This window comes from Miniopterus schreibersii (assembly GCF_964146895.1).
Source record: "Miniopterus schreibersii genome assembly, chromosome: 10".
Taxonomy (NCBI): Eukaryota; Metazoa; Chordata; class Mammalia; order Chiroptera; family Miniopteridae; genus Miniopterus; species Miniopterus schreibersii.
The window spans coordinates 48,082,496-48,096,779 of record NC_138110.1 but is presented as its reverse complement, the minus strand read 5'-3'; the positions used below and the strand labels follow the sequence as shown (position 1 = coordinate 48,096,779).

The 14,284-nt window shown below is 38.0% G+C and overlaps 1 protein-coding gene across 2 annotated transcripts in view; it reads right to left on the bottom strand.

Moving 5' to 3' along the window:
• Nucleotides 1-842: 842 nt before the first annotated feature.
• The window catches only part of CEP192 (centrosomal protein 192), an 80,859-nt gene continuing 67,417 nt past the window's right edge, over nucleotides 843-14,284 (bottom strand). The window contains exons 40-46 of one of the 2 annotated variants that reach the window (XM_081149013.1): nucleotides 12,172-12,251; nucleotides 11,141-11,236; nucleotides 9,554-9,673; nucleotides 8,969-9,090; nucleotides 8,156-8,285; nucleotides 7,636-7,694; nucleotides 843-1,284 (exon numbers count right to left, since the gene is read on the bottom strand). In XM_081149013.1, the coding sequence (XP_081005139.1) occupies nucleotides 1,143-1,284; nucleotides 7,636-7,694; nucleotides 8,156-8,285; nucleotides 8,969-9,090; nucleotides 9,554-9,673; nucleotides 11,141-11,236; nucleotides 12,172-12,251 (749 nt within the window). In that variant the 3' untranslated portion in view covers nucleotides 843-1,142. The remainder of the gene's footprint in view (nucleotides 1,285-7,635; nucleotides 7,695-8,155; nucleotides 8,286-8,968; nucleotides 9,091-9,553; nucleotides 9,674-11,140; nucleotides 11,237-12,171; nucleotides 12,252-14,284) is intronic. The other variant, XM_081149012.1, reaches the window with a different exon arrangement.

The following is a 14,284-nucleotide window of genomic DNA, read 5'->3' as shown; positions in this document are numbered from 1 at the left end:
CGCCCCGCCCCACCACACAAATGCTCACAAGCTGGGATTTTGTTGCTCCAAAGGAGAGGCCGTTAGCTGAGGCTCAGAAATCTTTATCAGGAGACTTACTAGTAATGGCTGAGAAGCAATTAATATGTTCCTCCTGGTAAAACCAGGAAACCACATCACCTTCTCTACCTCACGCCTTGCCACAGCTCAAGCTGTCACAGAGAAGCACTTTTCTGCCTGCTCAGTGACTCAGTGCCCTGATGTCACCAGTACCTGCAGAGTGCCCCTTCCAGACCAGATTATGGAGCAGTTGCCTCACTTGGCTTTACTTCCAATAAATGCTATCTTGAAATACATCAACCTTCCCAATGTATTGGCATAGAATATGAAGACTTTTCCACTCTGGGGAAAAACAATTTCACTAAAAGGGAGCTTTCCTGCCCAGCCGGGCGTGGCTCAGCATCCAGGAGATAGTAGTTCCAGGAGATCGCAGGTCGATTCCCAGTCAGGGCACATGCCCGGGTTGCGGGCTCGATCCCAGTAGGGGGCGTGCAGGAGGCAGCCGATCAATGACTCTCTCATCATTGATATTTCTATCTCTCTCTCCCTTCCTCTCTCTGACATCAATAAAAGCATATTAAAAAATTAAAAAATTTAAAAAAAAGGAAAAAAGAAAAAAAGCTTTCCTTTCTACTCTGGGCAATTAGTTAAGGGACAGAAGGAAGAGAGAAGGAATTTGTTAAGGGAAAGAAAACTATGTAACGGAAGAGAAAAGTCACAGAACAGACCCAGGAGCTTGGTAATAATTAGAATAAAGCAATATTCTGATTTCTATATGACATCATATAAAAAAAACACAAGTTCGATGAAAATTAACTTTATTTCTAGATATATCACATTAAAATATATACTAGTTTATTCAGAATATCATAATCAATGCAAAAATAGAACTTTCTTCTCCCCTGTAAAAATTAAGTACAATACTGTAGGCCAGATACATGATATTTTAGTCACATCTTCAGTATTAGCTTCTCAAAACAACAAAAATCTACTGTTTACACATCTAATTTATCATACAAAATATATACAAAAGCATAACTGTAGTGTAGAAAAATGAATTTACCATATGTAACTTATGCCATTTACTTTACACAAAATGTATTCTAGTTAGTTTTTTTAAGAGCTTCACCAATTAGTCGAATAGCTACGCTCTTGCCTTCCTCTGTCTGAGTAACAAGCAAAGCTTCAAATACGCCCACCGCCTTTGGTTTGAACTGCACGGGCATGTTGATATAATGCTGGGCTCTGCAAAGAGAAAGGAAAATGTCAGCAGCCTGATGCTGTGGCAACAACTCACCTGCCGCAGTTAAACACAATGGCTGGCAGAGCGCTCAGGAGGGTTTTTGGTGGAAGAACCTAGTCCAGTTACATTCAACCTAAATTTATTTCTCATTTCTTTGATGATTTTACTACAAAACTGGCACAAAGGAGAGGAAAATCTAAAATCTGATTCAAAAAGTACCACATACGCACTCCGGGCTAACCCATAAGAAGGCGGCGTGGAGATCAGTCCTGGCCTGTTGTGAATGGAGCATCAGCCCGTGTGCAGAGGCAGGGGCCTGCCCGCCTGAGGAAGGGCGAGAGGGTGCCCTACATCTCCCGACCCTCAGCTGGGGAGAGTATAAACTGACTTGTCACATGACCATCGTTAACAACAATGTATCGTTTTTGCTCCAAAATTCATATAAAACTTTTACCAAAAATCTTTAAAACTTATTTTCAGATGATATTGAGGCAGGTAATGAGTGCCTTACGTATAAAAGTAGTATGTTGGCAGGTTGGTTTTAGTTCATAAAATGAGGTCCCAAGAGCTTCAAAAATACGTATTTATTCTCCTGGTGAATAAGACTCCATATACTTCACCACAGCCTGTGTGATATTATCTACTTTCAGTCTGAGTCATTTCCAAGTGAAAACTTATGGCTTTCCGACTTCCCTCAGAGGGGAGGTACTGCATTCCCTTCGTCTCACCTCAGAGCTACATGCTTTAAAGTTCAGGGATCAGAACTGATAATATGCTTTTGTTTCCAATAGTTAGAAATTTAGGAAATGGTTTGAGTACTTCAAAGCCCTTTTCCTGAATATAACTGATAATGCAGACAAAAAAATTATATATATGTGTCTGTATATTTTTTAAGTTGTTTCTCCAAATGCATTAATACCTTATTTTCCCATGTTGAAGCTAATGTACCTTTTATGGTACCTAGCCCATGGCACTGACAAACTACAATTTTCTCTTTCATGTTAGCATTTTAATACTCAGAATAATGTAGTACAATCTGCCAACTTAAGAGGCTTTATAATTTATAAATTACCAAAAGTAATAAAATTACCCAAAATAAATTTCTGGAAGGTCCCATTATTAACAAATTTCAATATGGAATAAAAAACTGTTCTATATTCAACTGAGGGAGTGTTTTTAAAAACATATTATGATAAACATATGTCATCTGTTTTAGATTTACACATACTTTGAATAAAGTGGAGTGCAATTTAGAAAAGAACATTGCCAGTAAGATGGACATTTTTTTAAAATGTCATCGTGTACTATTATTAAAAACTGCTCTAATCTCTCTCTCTGCCAACACACACTAAAAAGGGAAAAGGCAGTAGTCAAGTTTGCTGAACCCAATGGAAAAATAATAGTTCAAAACCTTTCACTAGCTCAAGATCAATTTTAGAGCAAAGGCGCGCAAAAGTGATAACACATTAGGAAAGCAAAGAGGCAGTCTTGGAGGTGCACTCTAAACCTCCTGGTTCCCCACATGCCCCCATCTACAGTAAAGGGCTTATCAGAACCTACAAATTATATACCCATAATTTTTATTTTTTAATTTAAAAGGAACACTTTTTGTAGAAAAAAGCACATTAGCATAGCAAAGGTACCATCGTTATCAGATAAATTTTTTAAAATGTAACAAATGCTTGGTTCCTGTGTGTAGGTGAAAAGTAACGACAGCCCAGTGATAGTGTGGTTCCCTGGCTGTGACTCTGTGAGAACTGTCCTTCCCTCTCAAATGACACGGCAGGGTCTGTCAGCTCAGAAGCTGCAGCTGGCTAGGACCCACAGCACGCTGTGTGCATAGAGACCTGGGCACAGAGAGGGGGAAACACACCAGTTATGATTTCTCAACAGATATTAGACTTGAATAAAATGGGTTAACAGAAGGATCCTTTTGGGGGCTAAGTAGAAACATGAACAAATTATTTTTAAAAACACATGTGACGGGGATGACCACCTAGAATCCAAAAAAGAACCTTTACAAAAATCTACCACTAAGTGGGTTAAACACCCCCACATACATTCATGCTCATCCACATCTGCATTAGGCAAAACCCCTGGAACTTCTGGAGGGAAACTCCTGCCCATTCATGTTGCAGTAAGTTTATAACCCACAAGCCATGCCACTTTTATGTGTCAGTTCCGATTCTGTAAGTCAGAACTTACTGCAAGCAGCCCCATCAGGCCTCACAGGCAATTATTATCTCATGTGCCCTACAAATGACTGAAGTCTCATTATCACTCTGAAGTGTGCAGTTAATGGTGTCACAGAGCAGACAGTGATCTAGTGAACGAAAATGTGATTAATGAAAGGCTGGGAACTGTTTCTCAGAATAGATTTTGTTCCACCTGCCAAAGTAAGCTAACTGTTCATCTCAACTAACAATTATACTTCATGAGCCCTTGTCCAAAGTCAAAGTGTCTAATATTTGAGACTTATGCAAAAACACTCAACACTTATAGTAAGAACAGCATCCACTATTTCAGTTTTGTGGTAAAAGTTCTCAAGGGAGATAGTGTAGCAAAGTTCTGCTTCTCCAAAACTGAAATAAGTCATTCTTATGTATAGAGAAACCAACTTTTCCACCTTCCTTTATGTAAAATTTAAGCCTATGGATGTGTCCTGAAAGAAGTTTTCTACACCCCACAGTTTACTTCATTTAGCTAAAGAGATCACAGAGTCCGTGCTTCACCACAAGATTTTCCTATTCTTATCAAACTTACACTGAGTTGCTGCTATGAGAGTTGATGCTGGAATCTGTAACATTACATATTTACCCTAAGTTCCATGACGACAGTTAATATGGATGAAAACTTTCTGGAAACTCACTGTGCTCAGAGTAATAAGTAGCTGCCACTAATAAAGTATAAAATTACCTTATTTACGTTTTTCTTCAAAACAAAAATTTTAAAATATTTTAAAGTAATATGTTCAAAGAGTATAAAGCACACAAGTATCTTGTGATGCTATTTTAAATGCTAGCTTATGTAAATCACTCCAATTCTGCTGAAATTAAAAACATATTCTCATATTTCTAAGTTCTTTTAGGTGCTATTAACATGACGTAGGCTGCAGAGAAAAGCAGTGCTCTAATTTATGAGACCTTAAAATTTTCTAGCACTGGAATGGTGAGTCAACAAGTTCAACTCTATAAAAATGTCTACTTTTAAATAGTTTGCAACAAACACATTTCATATATCAAAACTGGTTTTTAGAAAACAAGTTGAAGCTAAGCAAAATGCCATCTCATTTATAAAAGTTTAATTTCTTATTAGGATTTTTTCATTATGTCTGTTACTAGTCAGGATGAACATGAAAAGGAGGAAGAGCAGTGATCACTGCTAATTCTAGTAAGACAAATATTAAATCCAGAAAAAAAATATCAGTACTAGTTTGTTAAAAAAATTAGATGACAAAAAAAAGGGTGACTAATATGAAAATAATTTGACATTTTAACTGCCAAACTTATACTGGATTTTAGGTAATGTCAGTATTCTATGAATTTATAATACCTTAATGACAACTACTAGACACTACAGAAGGACTGCCACTCCAATTCCCCTCATACCCTTTCCATTCAGTTCGTCTTGCTCCTATACTCCATGTTAGGAATAAACAACTGCTTGGAACACCTACAATGGAACACGTTTAGGTTCTTTTTCTGCAAAGGGTCAAGAAGGTAACTAATTTGGCTTACAAATTTCAGCTGAAATAGAATTTTTTAAAAATCTGTTAATCAAATTAAGCAAAAAATATATATCAAAAGAAAATTTCAAACCACAATGTATTCAGTGATGAAAGCTGGAAAATAAATGTTTAACTCCAGGCAAGTTTTGACTACCTCCCCCTCTGGCCATAGAATAGGGAATAGTGACATAAAGCTAAGCAATGTATCACCTATTTTAAATAATGATTCTCTACCAAAACTCTGGATGAGCTAAATGCTCATCTTTTGTTTTAAAAAAAGTCGGTACTAGGCTGCTCAAGGGAATGAAAAGAAAAAACCAAAACAAAACACCTATAAGAGTTCTTGGAACTTTTTAAAGAAGCTTTTCTTTAAAAAAATAATTTTTCACATAAGAGCTCCCTGAAACAAAAATCTGAAGCCCTTCCAGGAAGTTCTGCCAGCCGTATGCTATTTACACCAAAGTGTTCCACCCAGTCTACTTTGTGTTTAAAGATACACGAGTGCATAAAGCTTGTTAAGATCAGGATGTGAACCAGGCAGAGATTAAAGGGAAGCAGAATTAATGATGCAGTTATGATCAAGTTCGAACTCAGATAACAATAGTATCCAGGACAGGTCATTTGTACAGTGTCTCTTTGTACTCAGTTACTAAAAAGTTACAATTGGGAATTTAAATAACCTATTTTTTTTATTGATTTCAGACAGAGGAAGGAAGAGGGAGAGACAGAAACATCAATGATAAGAATCACGGATTGGCTGCCTTCTGCACGCCACCTACTGGGGATCAAGCCAGCAACCTAGGCATGTGCCCTGACCAGGAATCCAACCTTCACCTCTAGGTTCATGGGTCGATGTTCAGCCACTGAGCCACACTGGCCAGACTAAATAAACTATTTTTAAATAAACTAATCGCTTCTGCAATTATGCCACTATGTATTTAATAGTACCAACCTATTATAACACTAGTATAACATCACTGGTCTTAAATCAATCAAGGCAAACAAACCTTCATTAACTGTGGAGAGGTCCACAGACTGCTGGGAAACAAGAACTCTGACAGAGCAGAGAAGCTGGAAAACTTGGGTTTAGCAGTTTTTTAAAACTCAGGCCTTTCTCTTCTATGTAGTTACTGAAAGGATTACATGGGAAAGCACTGATAGGAAACCATAAGGTTATACCAAAATCTCTGGAGTTAGTCTTGATGGATCCTGCCAGTGAGACCAACTAAAAGAAGGGCTTCACTAATAACACTGAAGATACCATCATCAGCTGAGTGCTTCCTATGACCGGCACTAATACTCACTCACCTTTGCATATTCCTCATAACAATTACATGCTGTCAGGAGCATAAGCATCTCCATTTTACCAGTTCGGAAATTGAGGTTTAAAGACATTAAATCTATGATAATTTTCTAGATATATTCACTGTTGAATTTGCACTCTGTCTCCAGGTTATCCTTCTTAGGAGGCAAAGAACATGCTTAACACCCAAGTACATAAATAATATGTTTTACAGTACCTACGATGCAGAAGGGGTGGTGAAAGAAATGAAAGAATGAAAAGGTAAGAGGTGGAGGGAACAGGCCTCCCCCTTTTCAGTACCTAGATCTATGTGTAAGCTCCTAAGGTATAGCACTGCTGGTCTTAGTACCTCAGTAAAGACAGCCCTAGAATGTTTGCTGAATGGTCCAAGTTTTCTTAGAATACAACATGTTTTTTGAATAGTCTCCTAATGCTAAAATGAAAGATCTTATAATAATTAGTTTAATTAAAGACGAAGATAAAATTACTCTTCAGAATTAAATCCAATAGAACTTAAATAACAGAGACAGACAAGTTTCATATTTCAACTTAAATGTACATCATATGAAAAAAGAAAATTAGTAAGGACAATAAGAAAATGAGGCCCTGATCTAAAAGTAACATAGGGTACTTGAAGAACGACACCTCTAAAATACCATAATGAAAGTTTTCCCAATTAATCTGGGAAAACTAATTTTTGTCCAAATTAGTGAAAATTTAAATTGCTCATTTTCAGCACAGTGAAAATATTTGAAGGAGGAATTATTCTAAAATCAATCACAAGATAATTAAGGTTCCATGTATTTATGTGGCTCACACAATACTGGGTAACAGGAATCATGCTAAGTCCAAAACATTGCATGAAGGTTGGGTTGCTACATTGTAAAGCACACTAGTGTTCAGTCACAAAATGTTTTCCCTGTAGGCTCCTCATCTCTTTTCTTATTTAAGAAGACTTATGTGTTGCCCAGCCAGCGTGGCTCAGTGGTTCGGCATCAACCCAACAAGAGGTCACTGGTTTGATTCCGGGTCAGGTCACATGCCCAGGTTGCGGGCTCAATCCCCAATAGGGGGCATGCAGGAGGCAGCCGATCAATGTTTCTCTCTCTTCCTCTCCCCTCCTCTCTCTCTAAAATGAATAAAAACATATTAATAATAATAATAAAAAAGACCTATGTGTTTACTGCTCTGCAGTGTTGGTGATAAGGATGAGGAGCGCAACAGAGGGAGACCTCACAAGTCCTAACTCCCAAGAGAAATCTTGATGTCTTGAAAACAAATTCCTGCACTAGGATGAGAACATTTTATTTATAATAAACTCACCTCAAAGAATATTTTGAATGCTTGACGTAGAAAGGCTCTCTGGGACTTAAAAACTTTAGCTGCAATTTAACATGAAACACTTTATGAAGTTATGCAAGTTGGATATTTGAATATAACATTTACATACGTAAATTTAAGTATAGCCACAAAATTAGGTAAGACAATAAATGCTCATAAAAACACATAAGGGAAAATTTTAATACGTACTTACTCTAGTTTTGACTAGAGTAAATGTTATCAAGAAATATGTTGGTCTGATGGTATAGAACAAAGAAAAAGTTAAAAAATGAAAAGTATGAAAACAAAAACAAGTGCTAAATATTTCTGATTTTCAGGTAAAGGGTCGTGACCTTTCCATGAGTTTCTTTTTAAATATGGTATTAAGGCATTTTAAAAATTAACTCATTATTAGAACTTAAATTTAATCTATAACATAAAGCTTCTAATTACCAGGAAAATGTTTATCAAATAGTTGGATACATTCCTTTTTCTAAAACCCACAGTAGTATTTCCAACTTACCGAGTGTGTAATAAAAGAATTATTTCGCAAATTGACTTTTAATGTCCTTGATTCCCCAACTCTAGTTGGTGGAAACCGATACACATCTTCTGGGGCATAAACTCCACGGTAGGTCAGGTCAAGTTGTCTGCTTTAAAAATAGGTTTAAAAGTTATCTATTTAAAACCCATAGTTAAACTATTTAGATATATTAAATTATGGAGTAGTGCTTTAATTTGTGTAAAATGGCACAACTGATTTAGGAAAACTACTTGGCAGTTTATTTTACATGCTTATCATATGACCCAACAATTCTATTCTTAGGTACTTTTACCTCCCCCAAAATGAAAAAAATATGTCCACAAAAATACACACATAATAATGTTCACAGCACCTTCATAATGGCGCCAAATTAGAAGCCACCCAAATGTCAACAGGAAAGTGAATAAATCAATTACGAAATGTTCATATGATGGAATACTAAACAATAAAAAGGAACAAGCTACAGATTGCTCAACACCACGAATGAATTCCTCAAAAAAGTATGTTAAGTGAAAGAAGCCAGATAGAAAGAGTGCCTACGTATATGATATGCGACAAAACTAACCTATCTCAATAGATTAGAACAGAACAAACCTTGGGGTGAGGGCAGGGGCTGACTGCAAAGGGACACTAAAGAACATTCCACTGCAAGAAAAATAGTCTCTATCTTGACTGGAGTGATAACAACACACATAAACTCATAGGTAAAGTCCCTGAGCATCTTACTGAATGTAATTATACCTCAATAAAATACTGGGGAAAATTTTGTAAGAATGACAAAGAACAACATACCCAGGTATGAGAGCAGACGCTTCTGATACAGCTTGTCTTCGAGGCTTAACTAAATTATCTATTTTAATAAGAGTATTTGTAGAAATGCATGAATTTTCAGGCTCATTTTCTGCTTTGACACTCTGTATAAAAATAAATCACAGGGTGGGAGCAGAGAAATAAATACTCTAGGAAAACATATGGACATTTACCTTTTTTAATTCTACTATTTCCTTCACAATTTTATAAAGAGAGACTTAAGATTTTTAAATTCCCTAAATCACAAACCCTATACTTTCCACTGCTCAGATTCTTACACACACACACACACACGCGCGCGCGCGCGCACACACACACACACACACACACAGTATCTTATCTAATCAATAAAATCATAGATTTCATAAAGCCAAACCCAGACTTCAAATATGCCAATTAATAAAGATAAATGAGAAGATTAAGATAAGGCTATACAGCAGAATTAATGAAATTAGAATAATACCAGGAAAATATTCTGCATTTTCAGGCCAGTTTTTCATGTCAGTTTCACTTAGTATTTTTAATATACACACACAATAATTTATTTAAATTTAGTGTAATACTCACTTGTCCAGAGAGTTGAAATCTCAAGGTATGTTTCATATGAGGCTCTGTAAGGGGGTGACATTCAACATCCCAAAACTGGGCATAATCTCCTTTATCTCTGGGCAAAAATGTGATTGAGACCTATAAAACAACACATCCAGGAGAGAAGTTTAGACACTGAATCTTACACACATGTAGTTAGATTACCAACTCAAAGTGTTGGTATAAAAAATTAAAGGAAAAAATATATATGTTTAAATATGTTTTTATTAAATTTAGAGAGAAAAGGTTTCCTTATGGTTAACTTCAGAACATCAGTCAGAACCAGTTACACTGACCATACAGCTCAAAGTTATAGATATGAACTGTATGCATACAACCTGTAAAAAGCTAAATAATGAAAGTTGTAATATTTAAAAATAGTATTTTATACAGCTTACCAGAGTTAAGGAAGAACTTCACCAAAGAGTTCAGTGTGAAAAATGCTGACTACTAGCTAGGGTGACAATCAGTATTTGAGCCTGAACTTAACATTAATGCACTTACATGACCTAGTTTCTGTCACTACAGAACGTAGGAAACAATGCAGCCAGCAAGCCTGAGAGAGTTACACTGTTTAAGATGACATGGACACTGAGATTAAGAAAGAACACAACCATATCTTAAGTGAAGAAAAATAAACAAATTATCAGGAACGACTGGGGGCAGAACCACGTATTAGACGGGTCCCACTTACACCTCCTTCCAACACCAAAAAATAAAGAGGAAAGAAAATCTAATATTACTGCATGTCACACAGTGGGAACATAATGGGAACTTTAACATTCATTAGCTCATTTAATCCCACGTCAAACTGACCAATGTTTCAAAAAATTATTGTGTACATCTTTTAGTTTAAGAATTAGGTTGTAACTAATTTTTCCCGCCTTCTAGAACACTATTATATACATCAATAATTGTGCTACTTGGTAATACTTCCCTAAATGGTCTCAGAATGAAGTGCCTTGCTCCCCCCTCCCCACCTTAAATTAAGAAACCAGATCTAGAATTCATTTGACAAATGTGATCTGACAAGATGGTAAATGTTGGTTTAGGCCAGGATATACAGTATGAACACAACAAAAATCATGGAGGTTACATTTCTATGTTAAGTATTGTGTGAAAAATCCCTGGAAGACAATCTAGCCCTGCACCCTCAGTTTTCTTTTTTTACAGTTTTACTGAGATATAATTCACATACCACACAATACACCCATTTCAACTGGTTTGTAGTCTATCTCCAAATGTGTGACACCACCACAAAACACTTGTCTAGATTAGCGCTACTTGAAGTGTGTTATAAGTACGCATCCTGCAGCCACATGAAGTACTTAAATCCAAATATAAATCAATCATGCCACTAAGCATGGTATTTTGTTTTGCTGCTGAGAGAGCAAGGCTTTCTGCTGTGGGAAGCAATCCACTGACTTGTTCTGAGCCTCTCCTCCTGCGGCAGCCTGGCTGTGAGCAGCACTGGCCTAGGTGAAGCAAACTGCTCTGGGTGGAAACAAATGAGACACTCCTGGCCAATCAATACCAGCTGGCTGTAAAAACAATGTCAAAACTCACCTTTTGGATTCCATGGCTTTCCACTATACCGGAAATAGGACAACATCTGAATGCTGCATAAGTAGCTCTAAAAACATCTCCACTTTCATCAACTCCCTATAAAGGAATCATTTAAATAATCAAATGAAAAAATATGCAACTTAATGGAACAATTCTGAATGACACCATCACCTTTATGGTTATCAAGGACATGCAAACCCATTTTGCAGTGGACAAGGAGAGCTCAATGCCTGCCTCAGAGTGGGAGCGCTATTAGACTCTGTTCACACAAGGCCTCATGTTCACTCTCCTCTCTACACCAGCAGCCACTTCTTCCTGGCTACAGTGATCTTTAGACTGCTATTCATAATGTTGAAGGACTGCATTTTCCACAAAGACCCTGAAGATCCTGCTGAATGTGTACTTTAACATCCAATGCAATACCAGTTCTTTATTTCTTTTCAGTAGATATAGCATTATCTTTTGCACACATTTTGTTAATATGGTTCACACAAAATACATGCCAAAAAGGCCACAGTGTTCTAAACAATACACATAACAACACACTCAATTCAGGCAGTGCCCACTGGAAGAGATTACTTGCAGTATACAGTAGGCTAACACTCAGTGGCAAAAAAACATTCAATTCTGCCTCCTGCACTAGCTCCCACTGGTGGAAAACATACAACGGTACACAGAACCTGGGAGGGAAAGATGTGCATGCACATGCACACACACAATGTTCTACTCTATGATAAAACTTTATATATTCTTCAAAATAAAGCTATTCCAGATAAAAATCAGCTGTAGGAGACAGCATTAAATGGAGTAAGTACATATTTTCATGTACATTCTCTAATTTGACTCTCAAAACCACCTTGTGAAAAAGACTGAGCGGGTATTATTAGCCAGATCTCTGGAGAAAATCAAGTAAATGAATTAGTGGAACAAAAAGCCAATAATCTCAACCTATACTCATTATTCAATTTTCAGAACACCCTACCTAAAATTTAAACATTAAAACAATTACACTGGTAGCAATTATTACTGACCTTGACATAAGGTGGAGCTAAAGATGACAGATACCACTTCACTTCTGTGTTTCCATGATTCTGAAGTTCCAGATAATTCTCTAAAAGAAACATATGTGTAACAACTCAGTCTTGGAGAGGTTAAATAAATAAGCAAATTACTGTGATTACATCACCATAGAAAAAAAATACAACCATCAGATCCCTAGAGCAGTCCAACAGGAAGTATGTACAGTATTTTCTAACAAAATCACATTTGACAGGATCCTATCCTGGATTTAATCAAAGTGCAATGCCAAGCTACCAAAAGGCTTAATTTTAAGCAAGGAAGCAATAGGCTGACTTCCATTTTTAAGAATTGACTGGCTGCAGTGTAGGAGAGACTGCAAGGGGGTCTGAGTGAAAGAAGGAGCCCTGGTAAGCTGTTGCTGCAGCAGTGCTGTTGAGGGACAATGCATGAGGTAGCCTGCATCAACTTGAATCGTGGCAATGGGAGGAAAAGCAGTGGCCAGATATGGGATTTACTTTGAAGACAGACTGCAAAGGACTAGCTAACGGACTGGATAGGAGGAGGGAGGGAGGGAAAAGAAAGCAACTTCCAGGGATTTGGCTCAACAGTGGTGCCACTTACTGACAGACATGGGTGAGGCTAAAGCAGAAGCAGGTTTCATGAGTGAAACAAGTGTTCTGTTTTTGTGAAAGGCCCATATGCAGAAGCTGAGCAGCTTGCCTGGTGTGTACTTCTGGGGCACAGGGAGAGCAGAGAAGAAAGGGGACACAGGCAGGTCCAGGAAGAGTCATCAGCAGCGGAACCTGAGAAAGAGCATGAGAACATCCAAGAAGAAAGTATTCCAAAGAGGAAGCAGTGGTCAACAGTTGAGAGGTCAATTTAGCAAAGACATAGCAGAGACCCTGGATTTGGCAAAGTGGGGCTTTTTCAGTGGCCTGGATAGGAGTGGGTTCAGGGCATGGTGGTAGCAGCATCTAAACGGCCTGAGGAAGTTAAAGCAGGGAGTATAATCACTTCTCTAGGAAGGGGTGTTGAGGAAGTGGGCAGCTGCAGCAAGGCTTAGGAGGGCACTTCATAAATAGGTGAAAGTAGAGCATATTGTGTGCTAAGGAAAAACTGATGACACAGAAGAGAGGAAGAGCCGGAGGAAGTTCCTGAGAAGGCGAGAATAGATTCCAAGCAAAAGGGTTTTATCTTTGATGGAAACAGAAGCCTTTCATTTAGCCTCAGGGCTTCTGTATTTTCAATGATTTGTGAGGCAAAGTCAAGAGTTGGAAAGAGTGAGAGCAGGAATACAGGAGGATAGCGGGAGTAGGAGCTTTAAGAAAGGAGTTGTTAAAAACTGTTAGAGATGGGTGAAGGACACATACTAAGGAGGGCTGGGAGAGAGCCCAGTGTTGTTGATCTGAGAGTTGCACTCATGAATCAGTCAGCATGGCTGTAGTTTTCTCCAGCAATGTTCTGCTGCTAAGATAGGGACATGGAGTAGGTAAATAATTGGCTGGTTGGTTTGTTTTTAAATATATCTTAATTGATTTCAGAGAGAGGAAAGGAGAGGGAGAGAGAGAGAGAAACATAAATGATGAGAAAGTCATCATTGATCGGCTGCCTCCTGCATGCCCTTGACTGGAGATCGAGCCAGCAACCCAGGCATGTGCCCTGACCAGGAATCAAACCACAGTCTCCTGGATCCTAGGTTGATGCTCAACCCCTGAGACACGCCCGGCCAGGCAAACAATTGGTTTTAACACGGGTTAGAATTTTGCCTGACAGGAATGTGGCAGGAGAGGGGGCACAAGGAAGTTAAGAATGAGAAGCAGTAGTTACAATGATAGACCACAGAATTCAAGGAGGGTTATCAGAGAAGTGGGATATGGGTGGGGTGCTAGAGAGTGAAAAGGTAGTAGAGTCAGTAGCCTGGAGGGCGGAATGAGGTCAGAGAACTCCTGTAATTCCGAGTAAGTGAGCTGGAAAGATAGGAGGGTGATGGTCAGGACGTGTCAGGCTTGAAACTGAGAGTGAAAATGTGGTATAGCTATTGGTGATGACAAAATCTAAGAGGGGATTTTGGATGTAGGAAACTGAGATTGAGTGGAAGACAAAATCAATGAAAGCAGCCAGGAG